The sequence below is a fragment of the Danio aesculapii genome, chromosome 25 (genome assembly GCF_903798145.1).
Source record: "Danio aesculapii chromosome 25, fDanAes4.1, whole genome shotgun sequence".
Lineage (NCBI taxonomy): Eukaryota > Metazoa > Chordata > Actinopteri > Cypriniformes > Danionidae > Danio > Danio aesculapii.
The window spans coordinates 16,243,224-16,262,345 of record NC_079459.1 but is presented as its reverse complement, the minus strand read 5'-3'; the positions used below and the strand labels follow the sequence as shown (position 1 = coordinate 16,262,345).

The 19,122-nt window shown below is 37.1% G+C and overlaps 1 protein-coding gene across 1 annotated transcript in view; it reads left to right on the top strand.

Annotated features, from left to right (window-relative positions):
• poc1b (POC1 centriolar protein B) overlaps window positions 1–17,127 on the top strand; it is a 64,525-nt gene extending 47,398 nt beyond the window's left edge. The window contains exons 11-12 of the mRNA XM_056451288.1: window positions 14,339–14,566; window positions 16,179–17,127. Of these exons, the coding sequence (XP_056307263.1) occupies window positions 14,339–14,566; window positions 16,179–16,316 (366 nt within the window). The 3' untranslated portion in view covers window positions 16,317–17,127. The remainder of the gene's footprint in view (window positions 1–14,338; window positions 14,567–16,178) is intronic.
• The last annotated feature ends 1,995 nt before the right edge of the window (window positions 17,128–19,122 follow it).

Here is a 19,122-nt window from a genome sequence, read left to right as displayed (position 1 = left end):
GGTTCAAATGAGCATCTCTAATGGTGAATGCATGGCTGAGAGCCCTGAATAATGCCATTTTTTTGGCGGGTGTGTTTGTACGGCTGTGTTCGTTTTCATTTTAAAGAGTGCAACATTTCTCTTCCCTGCTTACTGCCATGTTGTTTTGTGTGTTTGCAAATGTGGAGGGAACTACGGGAACACAGAGGTGTTAGGGTGAACGATGTAAACTTCACATTCGAGTTAATCAATAAAAACGGTTTATCACCCAGTCCTGGTATAGGCTGAATTTAAACAAAGTTGAACAATACTAAATTAATTAGTTTAAGTTCAGCCCAAATAGGTTGTTTGCAACCACTTACCCTAAAAAATGTTGTGAATCCAGTGAATATTTTTTTTCATTGTGTTGACTTACTAAAACATTCTAAGTCCTACAATGAACTCTCATCAAGAAAGAATGCGGAAAGTATGTGAAATGCTTGTCAGAACCTGAGAACATGAAAGTGTCTCATCACAAAACTTGAGAACATTTAATTATCAGATTGCATCGATTAGATTGTAATTATAAATATATGTTATCTGAAGTGCAGCACTGTGATCGTTTAACATGAGCAGCTCATCATAAAAGTGTTTTCAGTGACTTGGTTCATGAAAAATAATCTAAATGAACGTCCATTTAAAAACACACCATGTGCAACAGTTTATAATAAGAATGTTTTCTACTAAAATAAGATCTCTGTGGTTGTTTGTTTGAAATTTTCGGTATTTTTTTTTTTTTTTTTTTTAATATTTGGTTTTGTTATAAAAATAGTTCAATGTATCCAAAATGTACACTGTAAAATGCAGACCTTTACGCAATTTATCCATTCTGTCCCAACACAAATCAATTAAATTAACATAACAAATCTAAGTAGATATGAAATATAAACAATCAGGTTTGAAAAAAAAAAATCTCCAGAATTGTTTCAGCGCTTTTTAAATAAGTAGTTTGTACAAGCAAAAAAAAATATTATTTGAGTGTAGTGTATATTTGACTGTTTTATTAATTAGTTAAAAATAAATACAAAAAAGTAAGATATAATTAGCAATTTTTTTTATTTATGTAATTTTATTTTACAGAAAATAAGTTATAATAGAAATTGTTGCATTGGAAAAAATGCATTGTTTAAAAAAACATGCATGCAGTTCATACAAATATAACCTTTTATGATTTCAATCATAATGAATCATATCAATCATAATGAAAAATCACTACATAAAACATTTAAAAACAATATAAACACTTTATTAGGTACACCTTACTAGTACTGGGTTGGACCTCCTTTTGCCTTCAGAACTGCCTTAATCCTTCATGGCATAGATTCAACCAGGTACTGGAAACATGATTCGCTTTTTATGAAATGGCGCGTTGTCCTGCTGGAAGTAGCCAGTGGGTACACTGTGGTCATAAAGGGATGGACAGGGTCAGCAACAATACTCAGGTGTACTGTGGCATTGACACGATACAGTTCTAATGGGTCCAAAGTGTGCCAAGAAAATATCCCCCACACTATCACACCATCACCAGCCTGAACCGTTGATACAAGGCAGTATGGATCCATGCTTTCATGTTGTTGATGCCAAATTCTGACTCTACCATCCGAATGCCACAATCCAATCTTCTTTTGTCCAATTTTGGTGAGCCTGTGCAAAGTGTACCCTCAATTTCCAGTTCTTAGCTGACAGGAGTGGCACCAGGTGTGATCTTCTGCTGTTGTAGCCCATCCGCCTCAAGGTTGGACGTGTTGTGCATTCAGAGATGCTCTTCTACATCCCTCGGTTGTAACGAGTGGTTATTTGAGTTGCTGTTGCCTTTCTATCAGCTCAAACCCAGTCTGGCCATTTTCCTCTGACCTCTGGCATCAACAAGGCATTTGCGCCCAATAACTGCCACTCACTGGATATTTTCTCTTTTTCTGACCATTCTCTGTAAACCCTGTGGTTGTGGTGGTTGTGCGTGAAAATCCCAGTAGATCAGCAGTTTCTGAAATACTCAGACCAGCCTGTCTGGCACCAACAACCATGCCACGTTCAAAGTCATTTAAATCACCTTTCTTCCCCATTCTGATGCTCAGTTGGAACTGCAGCAAATCGTCTTCACCATGTCTACATGCCTAAGTGTATTGAGATTGGCTAATTAGGAATTTGCATTAACTAGCAGTTGGACAGGTGTACCTAATAAAGTGGCCGGTGATTGTATGTATGTGTTCATAAAAAGAAATAATAATAAAATATAATAAAACATATATTAAATTATGATTAAAAAATTTTCAGATTAAGCAAAAATAAAAAGCATGGTGACAGCTAGGAGAACTAGTAAACATTTTTTCTATATCACAAATTAAACACTGCTGGCCATTTTCATCCTAATATAACCTCGCTTTGATTCCACACACTTTATGAGAGTTTTAAATGACAACTCTATTAACCCCATCAGATCTATGATTGCTCAAAGTGCCACATGTACAACACACAGCCTTTATGTGTCACTTTTACAACACGGTCGTACATCGTGTTCTCATTTAACCTTGTGCAAGTGTTTTCTTATCTTTTTTTGATTGCGAAGCCACAAAAAACAGAAGAGCGGATGTGAACAGTTTGCCGATAGAGGGTTGCTTCAACAAGTCTCAATGAGGTGTCAGTTGGACGCGTGATATCGCCTGCTGATAGCAAAGCTTTTACAGTCATTGGGCTGTTGACCCTGCTGTTAATCATTGGCTGGGAGATCAGTGGATCTGTGCATTAAAGTAAGACACTGCAGGCCAAAACTCTTTTACATCCCCCATTTTGAGACTTTTTGGGTGTTCTTGCTGTCTATAGGGTATATGCTGAGCTAGTGTGTTTCCCATGCTGATAAACTTCCGGTGACCTGTTATTGTTAGTTTTTTCCATTTTATACGGTTCCTTTTACAGCATCGATGTTGTAATATAATTCAAATCAGTTAAATAGACTTTGGCATTCATTTAGTTGCTCAAGCGTAAAACGAGACAAAGCCGGTTGCTCGCACGTGCCCGTCAGAATCGGCAGGCTAGCGCGGAAGCTCCATTAAATATACTGGGTTAAAATAAATGCTCATATTATAAAGACATGGCGGGGAAAAATGTAATTTAATGCAGTGCTTCTTGTACAATCTGAGACCCACTTTATATCGGATATCACTCAGCCAGTGGAGATTGCTGATTTTTAAAAGAAAACAGACCCTAAGCGCGCCGATTTTGCATTGGCATACAATTCACCGGAAACGATTGACCCAGGTTACTGGCAAATTAAAAGTCCTATTAGCATGCTTCGGCATATACCCCATTGTAATAAAAACATCCAAAATACACTTGTAAGTTTTTCTTTTGTCGCACCTCATCAGTTTGTGGCTGTAGATTTCAATTACAATACTTATTTAAAGGCAGTAAATAAATCTAAGCTCATACATACTGTACACTTGACTATAAAGTTTTATTCATATCTATATATTTTTTTTACTTTGTATTTATATTTTTTATTCTAATTTGCTGTATTATATGTAACATTTTACTTCAGAAATGATTTATGCTAATGTTTGCAGTAGTTTCTGAATTATAGAGTTAATGAAGATAATAACAATATAGTCTCTTAAAAACCTTTGGATGGAATGTTAAAAATGGAAAGTTCAGATTTTTGCGGTAGAAATATATGCAAATTAATGCATAATTAATTAAACATTGCTTTGTTTGCATGTTTAAACATTAAATGTCATACAGCGTGTTATAAATACAATTTTTTAATGTAATCAATCACCTCGGGAAGTATGGTGAGAAGTATTCCTTATTTTGCTTTCCCACATTCACCTGCAGAGTCCTGAAACGAAGTCTAGATAAGTACGTGCTTTACTGCTCGTTTTTATTGCACTTCTGGTTTTTCTGAAGTGCTGTTGGACTTTGGATTTTTTTTCTCTCACCCTGCTTATGTACACTGACATATATGTGTCTTAATTATCAGCTTGGGTTTGCCCGTAACCTATATTTTTTTCTGCGTGTGGTTTAGTTATTGTATTTTTTTTTACTAGTAATTATAGGTAAATGACCTCATTTAAGATTCTATACTTTATTCTTAAAGCTTTTTTATTTAAAATTGATACAAATGTAACAAATCATTACATAATATATTGAATATAATGAATTATTATAGTAACAATTATATAAAATGAATTAATAAATCACCTTTTTACAAAAAACTACATTTAATAAATTGCTTGTAAAATGTTTAAATAATTGACATTTATTACAAATAATTTACAATGCTTTTTAACGAATGCTTAAAATCCATATTTTAATAAATATATTAGTTTCAGTTATTTTATAACAATCATACGCACATATTTATATTTTTCTATACGTGTTAATAAAAATATTTTCACATACAATATTAATAATGTTTGTTTTGAATCAGATACTTTTATTTATAAAATAATAAACAAAATTATACATAAAATGCACAAATTATATTCTTTCAAATAATGAATAAATACAATAGTAACACTTTTTAATTTAATCAAATTTCATTTAATAATCAAATGCTGTACATTTTGCACTCATATTTTATTTGTATGAATCTATTTCATAAGACACCTATTTTATACTTTTTATACATCAAACATGACATCCTAATCCCTTCTTTTTTTGTCCGTTGAAAACATAAATAAAAGGAGTGAAACCATGGGGAGCTAAAAGTATAATAAACACAGCTTTTGGCTCTATTGCCAAAGTGTCCTGAAGCCTTATAATATCCTTATGTGTAGTTTTAACCGAGGGCTAAAAGTTAGCTGGTAATCCACTAACTAAAGAGTTAGCTGAACTCAGGAACTGAATCAGTGAGATTAATGAATGAATCAAACTCCTCCGACTCTTGTTTTCCTCATCCCTGCATGACCCACATCCAAACTGCTCTTAGCCAGCGGAAGGCAGTAATAATCAATTACCCACAGGGAGAACTGTGACATCAGTTACTCAAAGGCAGACCAATTTAATTTCCTGCCCTCCATCCGCCACGTAATGCCATGTTAATGGTTTCCGGCTCTCAAACATTACTGCTGCCACAACCAGCAGCAATTTGTATCTGCTATAGTGAGTCTGACCTGAGCCAACACGCTTCTCTTTCACACACACTCTGAGCTCATCTTGTCTTTTCCAGCCTCATCTCACGAGGAATGTAACTCTATTTTACGTACTGTACAACCAAATCTGTTTGCAGAAATGTATTTGATCATTATAAGCAAGAGTGTCGAAGTATTAATTAATTCTTTTCAATTGGAAACACGAGTCAGTTGCCTTTATGTAATCAATTCTGAAGTTTGGAAATTCTAATCCTAACCCCAATTCTCAACGATCGGAATTGAGGAATTGTTTCTTTTTTTTTAATCGACTCCCAGACTCTTGATGGTATGATATCCTTGGATAAAAATATCACAGGTTTGCAGTATCGTGGTATTGTGATGCTCGAATATGCTAATATTAAATGTCTGAGTAAAGACCTGTTGAATACAATATATTTTATTTGAAGTCAGTCAATTTTAATCAGTTTATTTTAAATCAGTAAATGTCAGGCTAAATAATTTAAATAAATCATTGACTTCTGCTGCCTTCATTAGTTTCAAAAACACTGATTTTATTTTACAACTTAAAAAGGAATCTTTGGATATATTTTCTGTGGATATAAATAAGCCATTGCAATGAGTAACACTTTATTTTATGGTCTATTTGAGTATTAGTAGACTGTCCGCTTAATATCTGTTGATACTGCTCCTTCAAAATACATTAAACTTGCTATAAGAAACTTTGCATGTACATGTCAACTTATGCTGAGTTCAGACTGCATGATTTTAGCCCTGATTTTGACTCGCCGACAGGTTTTGAGAAATCACCGACAAATGCCTGAAATCACAGGCAAATCGGTGCTCGATCACGTGAATGACAATCACACTGTGTGAACTTTTAAGGACGCAATCTGAGAGAATCGCCGTTGAGTCACCGACGCCTGTGAGATATTTGCTAAATATCTGGAGCTCTTGCCGATTCAAATCACGCCATGTGAAATGTGTTCTGACCTGTGAAATAGAGGAAAAATTGTGGAAATTCGGCATGAGCACCTGCGTCTGTTTGACGTGTCATCTGAGCAATATCACAACCGGGTTAAAAAGTAAAAAAAAGTTGAGGAGAAATAGCTAATTCTCTTTAAAAGCCAGGTGAGCAAAATATGTACATTTTCTAAAGCTAAAGCCTTCTTTTCCATTATGTAGTAATTAACGAAAGATATATTATGTGACCTCACATTGTTTCCATATCACTTCTTGCATTTGTTTAGTTGTGAGACTTAGTTTGGACAAAGTTGTCTGTGATTCTTCCTAATTTAAAGTCATGCAGTGTAAAACCCCCTGTCGCCGATCCATCCAAGTGTAAACACAGCACAGACAGAACGCTAACCCAGATAGTCATGCAGTGGGAAAACATCCATGACACGACTACTTTGAAAGTCATGCAGTCTGAACTCGGCATTAGCCTTACCCCTAACCTAACAGTCTACTTATATTCTAATGAGAATTAGTTGGCATGTGGATGCAATGTAACTTTAATTCAACTAACGGACCATCAAAATAAAGTGTCATCGTACAATGTTCAAGCCTATAGTTGGTCTGTAGGATGTTGGTGTAAAAACTATTTGTTTTTCAGATTATTACTGAATCGTGGACTGATCCGTAGCTTCTGATGTGGATGCTCATTTGCTACTGGAGATATTGTTGCCCTAAATGAATTAAATAGTCTTCGAAAACAAAATGGTTCTGTTCGGAATACTCACCTGCAGAATCTTGTTGTTCCTGATGTTACAAGTACTAGAAGAACATTTTAAGTACAGAATTAAAGTATCTGTTAATGTCAAACTATATATTTAAAATAAAATATCATTTATGTTCTCCTCATTTCTCCTTTTGTTGTGAAGACTATTTGCAATTTATGAGCTAAAATTGTTCATTCACCAGTGCATCTCCCTCTTTAACCAAATCTAAGGCCAACAATGTGTCTGTTTTTAACATCAGTATTTTTATCCACTCTACAGTGGCATTTTACCCAAGGATAGTAAGCGAAATTCTGTTTGTGGCTTCGTTATGAGGAATTAAAATAGTGCATAAACTGCACCTTCAAGACTTAACCTTCAATTTTCTTGCAGTGACTCATCTTTGCCTTCTCTGAGGGGCTACATTTCCTCCTCCACATCCTCATTTGACACCAGCACCACCTACATTGCAGCCTGTATGTTTAACCTTGCCTGCATTCCAGGCAACAGGGTGCAAACAATAACAAAATGAGCCACGTCCCAGACAAAACAAGCATTTTAGGTGGCGAGCAACTGATTCACAATGTTTCACAATTCAGAATTTCTCTATCACGACGCGGTGAGTCACTGGCCCTCGAGTGGAAATGAATAGAGTTGTGTGAACGCTGGATAGGGAAATGATGGACATGGTTTCCAGGAAGTTGGTGGCCTTACTGTACCCTTCCTGTTGTATGGGGACAAAGCCAAGTTCCTGTCATTTGTTAGCAGCTTAGCTCTTACATGTAAGAAAGGACTGATTTATGTTTTGTTTTTTTTGAGTACCTTACAACTTTAGTAAGATTTACTGAAGACAAGTGTTTATGTACCAAAATAACACTATATAAAATGCTAGATTACTTTATTTACTCTAATAAATAGGTTATATTTTTTATTATTGAATCTTTATTTTATTTGGTTTTGGTATTTTTTTACGTTTAAGAAGTGATGGAATGTCTGCCTGCCTTGTCATTAGTGGCACTCAGTACCTCTACATTTCAGATAAAAATACATATCCTTTATGTTATCTCCAATTTTAATATGTTTCCATTTTGTGATTCCCTCAACCTGATTTTAGTGCATTTGCAACCATTTCGGTGTGTGTGTGTGTGTGTGTGTGCGCGCTCGAATGCGCCAGATGACTCATCCAGTCTGTGGGATCTGAAACTGTGCCTCCAAATATGAATTGGGTCAGAACGCAGCATCCGTTGTCCCTCATTACCCGTTTTATAGAGGGATCCCCACTTTTCCTCTTCAGCTTTTTTGATTTCAGTACCACCAGTCAAACTCTAAGTCTTTAACTTTTAATTCAATCCACTACTTTAAAAGAATCCACACATGATATTGCATCATTGCGTCTGATTGTTTTTAAATCCATTCTATTTATTCTAGATTGAAGCAGCGCAGGCTGCTTTGCATAAGTGAGTTATATCATATCCTGTGGACTTGGCATTCAGTGGTTTCAGGTCAGCTGTTGTATCGGCACTCGAAAGGGCAATGACAGCTATCTGTGCGCTTTATTGCTACATTCGCTGTGTTGTTCCGTATGATGGTGTACACTTCAGTCACAATCGAAATGTGACATAACCACTTAGTCACAGCACTGGTTATAAAATGCTGCAGTTTTTGTGGTATCTCTGAAAACGGATATTTATCTACCCTGAAGCCAACGTGTGGGCGAGCATATGAACGCTGGTTTTTGATACACGAACAGACGGTGAGAGGGAAAAAGGAAGTGTCTGCTTCCCTCTGCCATAGCTTGCATCTCTGATATTCAAGTCTTTCAGGACGGCTTTGTGTTTTCTATCTTTTCATCTGGAAGACTAAACCAAACAGCTCTGCTTTTGAAGCCCAGGGTCAGGGTTTGTGTTCGTCCCGGAAGTGTGTGTTCCTCATTTTCCAGACAAAGACCCATTTCAAAGACCATTTCCTGAGCACCGATGCACACCAAAGCAAAAAAAAAAAAAAAAGCGGGTGTTTTTTGGGCTTCACCCATCATCTGACCTCCTGTGCGAGGCTCGTGGTTCTCCAGACAGCTGCGGTTTTGGTCCCCTGACAGGATGTGGCCTACATTTCAGACTGACAAGTGTTGGTTTCACTTTTCCACAAGGCCAGCCAGCAGGAGGGTCAAATGCAACATATCGTAAAGAAGTGACAGAGCTGGATTGCAAAAATAGCCGTCATCGTAATCGGTGAAGTAGGACATGTGCAAATATGATAATATGACATAGCAGTGCACTGATTTTCAGTACAATGAACTTTCCAGAATGCAATGCAACTGGCCTATAATATTACAAAAGATATGGACTGTATTTATAATAAAGTTTCTGGAAGTTGTTTCTTAATTGCATAAAGAAATTATGAATGTTAACATTTATAAATTCCCAAAATATTATTGATTAAACACATGCATACATGTGCAGACACACAAAACCAACTGAACATTAATATTACTAAAATAGTTATTAGTAGAATTACATGTGGATAGATAGATAGATAGATAGATAGATAGATAGATAGATAGATAGATAGATAGATAGATAGATAGATAGATAGATAGATAGATAGATAGATAGATAGATAGATAGATAGATAGATAGATAGATAGATAGAAAGAAATTCAGTGTGTGTGATCAACATTTTGGGTAAAAAATTGGTTATGGCATTGCATTAAGTTTTTTTTTTTTTACTTGAATTAATAACATTTGCCTATTAAGTTAAATGGTAATGTACGAGGCAATACTCTATAATGAAATTAGGAAAATAATGTCCTGTTTTCCCCATCAGATACGTCATGCTCTCAAAAATAAAAAGTCTAAATTGAGTTTCCATTTTTGGATTCGCAGATACATTTTTAGACTTTCTACATTCAACCCTCTGATCTCAACCTAATAAAGATAATCATACTAAAAACATAAAGCTAATGCCATTCAAATAAGTGGGTTTAGCTGATACTTCCTTCTCAACTTTAATACTATCGACCCTGTTTGAAGTGCAGGAAGCACAGAACATGTGCACGCTAATATGAAACCTAATCTGTCCAGTGACTCAAGCTAGAGACTAGCTTAAACCCCATTATCCATATACTTCACATGCCAGGAACCATTCTCTGATGTGCAGAAACACTATAAAAGAAAAAGATGGAGCACTGAAAATGACACGAGGGTATGAAGAGGCTAGCAGGTCAAAAAGCTAATGTGTCCTTTGGTTTCAATAAGGATTTCCTTGTATAAGGAGCATTTCGAATAGCATTACATGGCATGACAGGAAAACATCTTCTATCACAAGACCAGTCAGTGGTTTATTGAGGATGCTTTTTTTAAAAATAAAACAAACCATTTTAGGACTTTCAGTCTCTCTCCTGCAAATGAAGGACGATTTGACATTTCCTGCACCACAGACACATCGTTCTAATATTAGCGCTAATGAGGAGCCGATATTGTTGCGAGGATGCTGTTGAGAAGGTGTCTTCCCTTTTTCTAATGAGTACACAACCAGACACGACTTCAACTGCTGCTCTGATCTTGTCAAGTATCCAGTCATTATGTTCCATTTTCCAGGTGTTCAATGAGTAACAGAGTGATATTTCAAAGACTTGTTGGGAGGTTTTCGCCGTTGTTGAGCGAGCGCATAAATATTCCCAATGGCCCAGTGAAGTACCTGCTTAGCGGCCAGCAAGCCCGTTGACATAAATTATAGCTCCACTGGCATAAAGACCCTCGGTTTGGCCTCGGAGCTGAATGAATATATTCAGACTGTAATGACCCACCTGTGCCCACTTTAAACTTCATACTGCAATGCTGATTTTTGAGGTCGTTGAAGTGCACGTTCTCGGAAAAGGCATATTCTTCCATTCATAAATTACAAAGGGAACAGAACGAGTGTAAGTCTTCACCGGCAACCCCAGGTAGCCTGTTTAAGCAATGGATGAAGAGGTCATTAATTCGCTATGCAACAACGGCTAGTTTTTTGTCCAAACGCTTTATGTCTGACATTTCTGTTTTAAGTGCGATTACGTAAGACCGTAAAAATCACAACATAAGTCTCATGTTGGATCAGCCTGTGCTTTGGAAAGGTTATCTTTGATATTTTTTCCTAGAAAGCTTTGGAGAATAATTCTAATTCAGTTACGTGTGCAATAGACTTAATGACCTGTGTCCATGCAAATAGGTTATAATTTTATTTCTTTGCGGAATGCATGTTATTGATTAATCTGTGTATGTGAATTTTGTTCTTCTTAAAACTAGTTTGCCATCATAATGTCATAACTCAATCTTTTTCTCAGGAAAAATGATGCAATCCTTAAGACCCTCTTATTTTATTGAAATAAGCTTGTTTTCAGTGATCATTAGTGCTCAGGAATCATGTTACCGTATCTCCCATGTTTTACCACATGTTCAAATGCGTCTCTTGTTACTACTTTAGAATGTATTTTGTCTTGGTCTGAAACACTTCTGCATAAGTGTTCACTGCAATAAGTGAGTACTGTTGACCAAACAAACTCTTGTTACTTGGCTTGGAGATAATGCAAAATGAAAAGCAAATACTGCAAATGGAAAGTTAATGGATGGCAACTGTGATTTTGGTCATAATTGGCAAATACTTCTCATATTATCCCTCACGTGTTCAGTCAGTAGTTGGAGACGATATGACCTTTCATGGCTGTTCGAACACATTCCAGCACATGAACGTTTACACTTGCACAACTACCTCTGAAAGTGGTTGAAAGTGGACAAGCTGGAAACATTTAGACCCTGCTCACTCTTGGGGGTTTTTTGTTGTTTTTTTGTCATCTGCACATGATTGCCTTGATGAAAACCTATCCTAGGGCAACGGGGTCTTGTGTATCTGTATCATTTTGAATGTGATGCCTTCATTTCAAAATCCATGCAACATCTGATGGTTAGAACAAAGTCTCACTCTACAATTATTCATTGTATCATGGTTATCGTATCTGTTTTGGTGTGTGTTGTATGATAATGGAGATAGAACATGAATATGAAAAGTTGTTTAACCTCTTAAGGCCCAAGATGTTTTTTTACATGCATTTTTTATTTCTCTTTGCTATTTGGGCTTATTGGAAATTAATTAGAATAAAAATCTAAGTATCATCTTTTGATATGATGTACTTTTAGAGAAAAATGATGTCCATATATGTGGACTCGTGGTCCGAATTTACATAAAACACTTTTTCCTGAATTTTGTTCATGCATATGTAGCATAGAATTTTTTTTTTACTTGCTTTGACTGTCAGAGTTTTTTTCCCCTATTTTGGACAGTTAAAAATAGGGTTTGGGACATTTAATATGCTGCAAAACAGTTGCAGGATGACACCGTATGTATGTAACAAAATATAAAACATTCAAAGTATTTTAAATAGCCACTTAAGAGCTAAAAAGTGCTGTCCACCTATGTGGACACTCAAGCCCTAGGACAGGGGTCACCAATCTTGTTCCTGGAGGTCCGGTGCCCTGCAGGGTTTAGCTCCAACTTGCCTCAACACACCTGCCTGGATGTTTCAAGTATACCTAGTAAGACCTTGATTAGTATGTTCAGGTGTGTTTGATAAGGGTTGGAGCTAAAATCTGCAGGACACCGGACCTCCAGGAACAAGTTTGGTGATCCCTGCCCTAGAAGGTTAATTGATAGAGCTAAAATGAGGATTGGGAGACAAAATCACCTAAAACAGTGCTTCTCAATTTTAGCCATCGTGAGCCACAGCTCTTTAGCATGTCTCTGTTATTTAATTCAAGTAAGCAGCTCCATGCTTGAATGGTTTTCCGATTGACAGGGTCCTTTCAAACAGTGTGCGTTGCTCCCTACTCCCTGATCAATGAAAACCTCGCTGAAAAACTTGCTTTCATTCAATGATTTGGGATTTAGAACCACTGACCTGCAGCAGGCTGTAGTTCTACATTTTATTGAGGCTTGAAAAAGAATCCATCATCACAAAGATGCACCCTGATCTGATGCGTTCGCACAATCATCATACACTTACATCACTAGAAGAACCTATTGTGGGTTAGAACAGATTATAAAAATGAACCTATATTAGATCCCCCAAAAGTAGTCCCCATAACTAAAGTTGTTTCCAGTTGATGCAGTTATGGCAAAAGGTGGTAACTTCTACCAGTAGTTATAGCAACTACAATCACAAAAATCATGACAACTGGTACAGATTGTATTTTCCAAGAGCTGTTTTCTACAAACTAAACCCACAGGGAAAAGATACAGGGTTTGGATCGTAGTGTGTGCGTGTAAATGAGTCTAGCAGATGTTGCCCAGATGTGGCTGGTGGGTGCTGGAGGACCCCAGAAACGACCCTTCCACACACTGACAGCTTTGTTCACCTCCTCCCCTCCCTTCTTAGGCTGTGATGCTCTCTCTCAGGCCTGAGCTTTGAAGTCAGGACGCTGCACAGGAAGTAAGGGGCTGCAATCGATTTTCTTCCTGCATTAGGGCAGGAATGTATAACCCTCCCTTCCTCCTCCTCCTCGCTTTGTGTCTCTGTTCTGGAGCTGGTCTGGATTTTGGTTGTAGGCTATGCATGATTGGTTCTGAGGCCCATGCACTCATTCTGTTTCTATCATATCTAATAAACAAAAACATGATAGTGGTGTTGTACTTTTTCCTCCCTTGTAAGTAATCGCTACCATAGTTAACTTTCAATTAAATCAACTGCTCAGGCCTGCTTCACAGTTTTTCATCTGTAGAATACAAGACAAACTTTCCAACTTCAAAAATGAGAAGTCTTGATTAGCCAGAGTTTTAGATTGATTTGGACTCCATTGCAGCAATCACTGGTCAAGAGACACTTTGATCGACCAGTTTTAGTTGAAAATACAAAATCAATGTCCCTACACAACACAGTCATGCTTTTTTTTTTTTGTTTACACAAAGTGCCTCAAGCAAATCTCTTCTTCTATATCTTTTAAAGAGTATAGGCTGTAAATGTCAAATACTTTTGATAGTCTGTTTTGTTGATCCTTATAAGCGCTCATTGTCACAGTAAAGTTGGTGTAAGTTGAGACCTTGGTGTCACAAAGGCAGATCGTTAAACATAGTGACATTCTGAAAAAAAATAACAACTCCCAAAGTGTTTCCCATGTAGTGTGCCATATGCATCAGACATTCAGCCAATGGTACATTGGCAGCATATGGTAACGATAAGAATGGTATTATAGCACTTTTGAAGTTTTACCAAACCATAAAATAGCTCTAAGTGTGAAACACACTAAAATATTACCTACTTGTATAGTATTTATTGATTATTTCAATCTACAATGCATCTTCTTTTCTGTTCTTCAAAGGAAAGTAAGTTCTATGTCTTTGTCAACGGGTTACAACAATTAAGTAATAAGAACAAATAAAAATGTTGTTATTGACTTTCCTTCAAATTGCTGAAAAAATTATGCACTTATTTTGTTATGATATTGAATAAATCATCACAGAATTTTCTGTTTTGGTTTCCTTATTCCCTAGGAGGCAAGAAACCATGATGGTGCATCAAGCAGCAGAGCTCAGTTCACCTCAGGAATGGACTCAAGTCCATTTCGGACTCATACACGAGCCAGAGAAGAAGAGGATGAAAACCAAGAGGAAAGATTTGCTGGCGGCATGACAGCATCTCCAGCAGAGCGCTCTGGTATTCCATCAAGCCTTACTAGCACTCTGGAGAACATTGTGCAGCAGCTGGACATCCTGACCCAGGTGAATTCATTTTTAGGTCATCTTAATCTGTTGAAAAGTCCTGCTTTATTCTAAGTGTACTAAGAAAAACAGATCAAATGTAGCTCGTTTTTCTAGTCACTACTATAAGCTATATTAGCCAGTTAGTTGGCCGTGTGAATTAGTTGTGAGTTTTTTTCATTGATTGGATTACAAGTACTCAAGGAAGACGCTTTCCCTTCTTATTTGTTCACTTTTTACCACTTTGTTTATTTCTTTGAGGGGAGGGTTTATAGGTGAATGCATGCCTCTATGGGCTTTTTCCTGATCTTTCAGTGGAATACTGAAAATAAGCTTGTGCACTTTACATATGATTATGAAAGTAGATAACAGCATGTACAGCAGCAGCTTTCATTTCTGCTCTGAAAGCCACAAAAATGCAGAACTGGTTTTAATTAGAATCAAGACTGATAATAGAACATTGTGTTTTGTACATTTTGGCCTTCAAGCCACACAAAGTTGACAGTTTAAATCCTGTCTGGCTAGTGCACTTCAACAACAAATCCCATAATGGTTTTGAATTGGTCATGGAGCAGGCTGGATGTTTAATCGATGACCATTTTCATTTTTCGTTTTGTCAGTAAAGTTGCCAGTTCTAGTATACCTCCAGCATGTGCTTTCAGATAGAGCAGCACTTAAAACAGAGTCGTAGTTCACTGACAAGCTACACAAAATTACATTCAAAATAAAAAGAAATTCAGTCTGACAATAATGACATCAAGATAATCAATCTGTGATAATGACGGATGTTTGCGTCACTTCTTGGTGAACTATATAATTTCAGTTGAGTGTTTGAAATAAATCTGTGAGATGATTCCATCGACACGAGAATATTAATCACATTGAATCAATGAAGCTGTTAAATCTTCTGTTTACAACACAATGATAGGGGTTTTCTGGGTTTCTTCGTGGAGTATTTGGAGTTTCATCGTTAGATTGCTTTCTGGCCTTTAGAGGAGATTCACCACACAAAGTGTGCATGACCATTGCAGCTTTGGCCAATCACTTTTGCAATTTTCATTTTGTTAAACTGCCCAGCCCAATGCTTCAGTACATTCAACAACATGAGTTTATACTATGATAGCATTGCATTCTAATCAGTTTTGGTTGCATCAGGAAGTGATTAAAACTGGACATGCTCAAAATATTGTAAATTCTATTTACAAACTTTATTTGGAATTTCCCACTTGTGTTTGAACCAACTACAAAAAGGTCAGTACTAGATTTAAACGATGCCTCTGTGGCTGCTTGAATGCATTTACTATATGAGCGTTTACACCATAAAAGCAATCCAGATTGAATGCGTTTTTTTTTAAAGTCTAAAAGTGCTTGAAAGGCTCATAAAATTTCATATTCCATTTACACATGTATTTAGCATTGTCCATTTGTGATCAAATTGAATGAAACAAATCTTAATACCAGGTGCAAATGTAGCACATTTTCTGCATGCAATGAATGGTCATTTTAAATAGGAATCCACATGATCTGGATTTCCCCACACATTCTTTGTTACACTACTGACAATATACAATGGGTCCTTTCTTACTTACAAAAGCACATCTTACCACACCTAAACTCTTGGTTCTCATCTCAGACCGTTGCTGTCCTCGAGGAGCGTCTTACCCTGACCGAAGACAAACTGAGGACCTGCCTGGACAATCAGGTCCTGCTTATGCAACAAAACCAACAATTGGACCAATCTGACAAGGAATCCGAGGGACCCCCGTTGTGAAGGATACCCAACCCTGGTGGTCCTCAACCCAATGGTAACTTCCTCTAGCCTGCAGAGGGGGACACACCAAACTCCTTTTTTTTCCATTTTAGCTTAAAGACATCCAGCTGTGTCATTTCAAATGAGGACATTGGACTTAACAATGCAAAAAAAGGACACAAGATGAAAAGACAAAAAGCAGGATGAGGGAAGGGTAGGAGGGGGGATTTGAGGAGCAGTCTCACCCTCAATAAAGTCACGTTGATAGGACATCTGCAGCTAAAACAACAAAACGGTCACGCTCCATACTTCTAGTATAGATATACACATTTTTACTCTATCTAAATTTATGTCCTCTGAATCACCTATATTACGTAGTTATAGGCCCTTATGAATGGATTCTAGCCGGAGTCTCTGTTGTGATTGCATGAATGGTTTGTGGATGTGTATGTAGCATAGAGTGCGATTGGGGAAGTGTCCTCAGAGACACTTGCAGCCTTGTTTACTGTTTCTGGAACAGCCGCAGCCTTGTGGCTTTCCTCTGGGTGGAGGTCAGACGGAAGCAGGGAGCCAATCGACAGAAGGGGCCAGCGGTGCTTATTTGCTGTGTGTGCCACATCCTTCTATCTGTGGCTGCTATGCTAAACTCTGCCCAACAGTCTTAAAAACAATGCCTCCAACAGCAGTTGAAGCCGAATAAATAAATGGATGAATAAAAAGAGATCTGGAAAGCATGCTTTATTCAAAATAAGTTCTAGGTTCAGATCATTGAGGATTAGTGATGTCCACGGTAGACTGATGCTATTTTTATTATTCGGATTGTGATGTTATAAAACCCCTCTGACAATGGTACCTTTTACATGTTGTTGTTGTTGTTGTTTTTATACGTATTGATTAATAAGTATTTCTCATTTTTGACAGTTATTATATACAGATAATAGATTATCATTAATTCATATTGATGTCTAGCCCAAATCGTTGTTCTTTTGGTGAACAATTAATCCGTTAATCAACTGACAACTGGAGAAAAAAAAATTGTTTTGGTAATCAAAAGTCTGTTTGTTTTAGTCAAAGTCTGACCATTTGCTTCCACGTTTGCAGTGTCGGTTCTCCACTGTTGACGTCAGTTTGACCTATTCAGCCACAATAATCCTAACCATGCCCCTCTTAGTGTCTGCAATAATGTGCAAAAAGAAGGCCCTGTCCCATTCTCAATGTTTCGATTCAGTTTAATGGACCAACTAGGGCTGCACAACATATTATTTCAACATCGATATCTGCAATAGTCACACCACAAGTTAGGCAGTGCTGATTCTAGATTAAAGTTGACCAGGAGCTACAGAATTGTTTTTAATTACTGTATTTAAACAGAATTTATACAATTTATGTAAAAAAAAAAAAGAAGAGTTGTCTTATTTCTAGTCAAAATATCTACATGTCAAAGCGAAACCAAGATTGTTTAATTTGCCCAACTGGAAGATCATTTTTCTTGTTTTAAGGAAAAACTCTTAATTTTGATTTATTTCTTTTGAAGTTAAAAATAAAACAATATTTCTACTTGATCTAAGAATTTTTAGGTATTAGGACAAGAATCGGGGCAAAGTAAGAAAAGCTCTTTCCGCTCTTTTCGATGTCTGTACATGAATACTCTTAGACTCCCTAAAAATCCATCAAATAGTGCTTTTCAAACTATCTTGTGAAACTGTATTCATGTCGCAATATCAGATTTTTCCAGTATCATGCAGCCCTAGTACCAACATACTTACTTTTACTCCCAGGGCTGTTTATGTCGAAGTTAATATTTAGCCACACCATGTTGGTATTTCGTAACATCTAATTTTTACGAGGTGGGTTGTTAGCCAAATACTCAAACCCCAACCTGGAGGACCAGGACATACACACATACACTATGGACAATTGCACTTACTCAATTCACCTATAGGGCATGTCTTTGGACTTGTGGGGGAAACCTGATCACCCGGAGGAAACCCACGCGAACACAGGGAGTCCATGCAAACTCCACACAGAAATGCCAACTGACCCAGCCGAGGCTTGAACCACAGGGACCCTCTTGATGTGAGGCGATAGCGCTACCCACTGTGCCCCTGTGCAGCCCCTAGTACCAACATACTGAAATAAGTATCTGGAACTTCCAGTTCTTATGGACTTATGGAATTTAATTGTATTAATTATAATATTGTTATTTTTTCATACAAAATATAAACGGAAAAATACTTATTACTTAGTAGTTTTTATTACAGAGTATTGATAGGTATTCATATTAAAAATGAGACAGCATTGCTGCAAACTTCTCTTCAAAACCTCTCTTCCTGATCTGCTCACAGTCTCGTACAGACAGCAGGTGTGCTTGCGAGCTCTTTGTGCCCAACACAGGCCCCTTGTCTCCGGTGGGGCTCTGAAAAGGGCTGAAGAAACCAGCTCATGAATGAAGAACAAAGAGAAGATAATGGAAGCATATGCATGTGTGCCTCGGTAAAAGCATGTTTGCTCGAGCATGTGCCTCTGTTTATGGATTTGTTCGCATGCAAACTCACATATGGTAAAGTGGTTGCTTGCTTACAAGGCAAGGCAAGGTAAACATTATCTTTAGCCTCCACACAGACGAACCTTTCCTCCAGTTAGCCAGGCCTGGAAATGTCAGGAAATTCCCTTTGACCTTCTGCTCGACAGAAGAACAGATAAAGATGGAGAAATGGAAAAGAGGTCATTCGTATTGTTTCAGTAACACCACCTGCACAGAACAGACCTGCTCCATTTTTTTTGGTCTAGAGGAACTTCTGTTTCTCTTGATGGAGTGGAAAGTTTA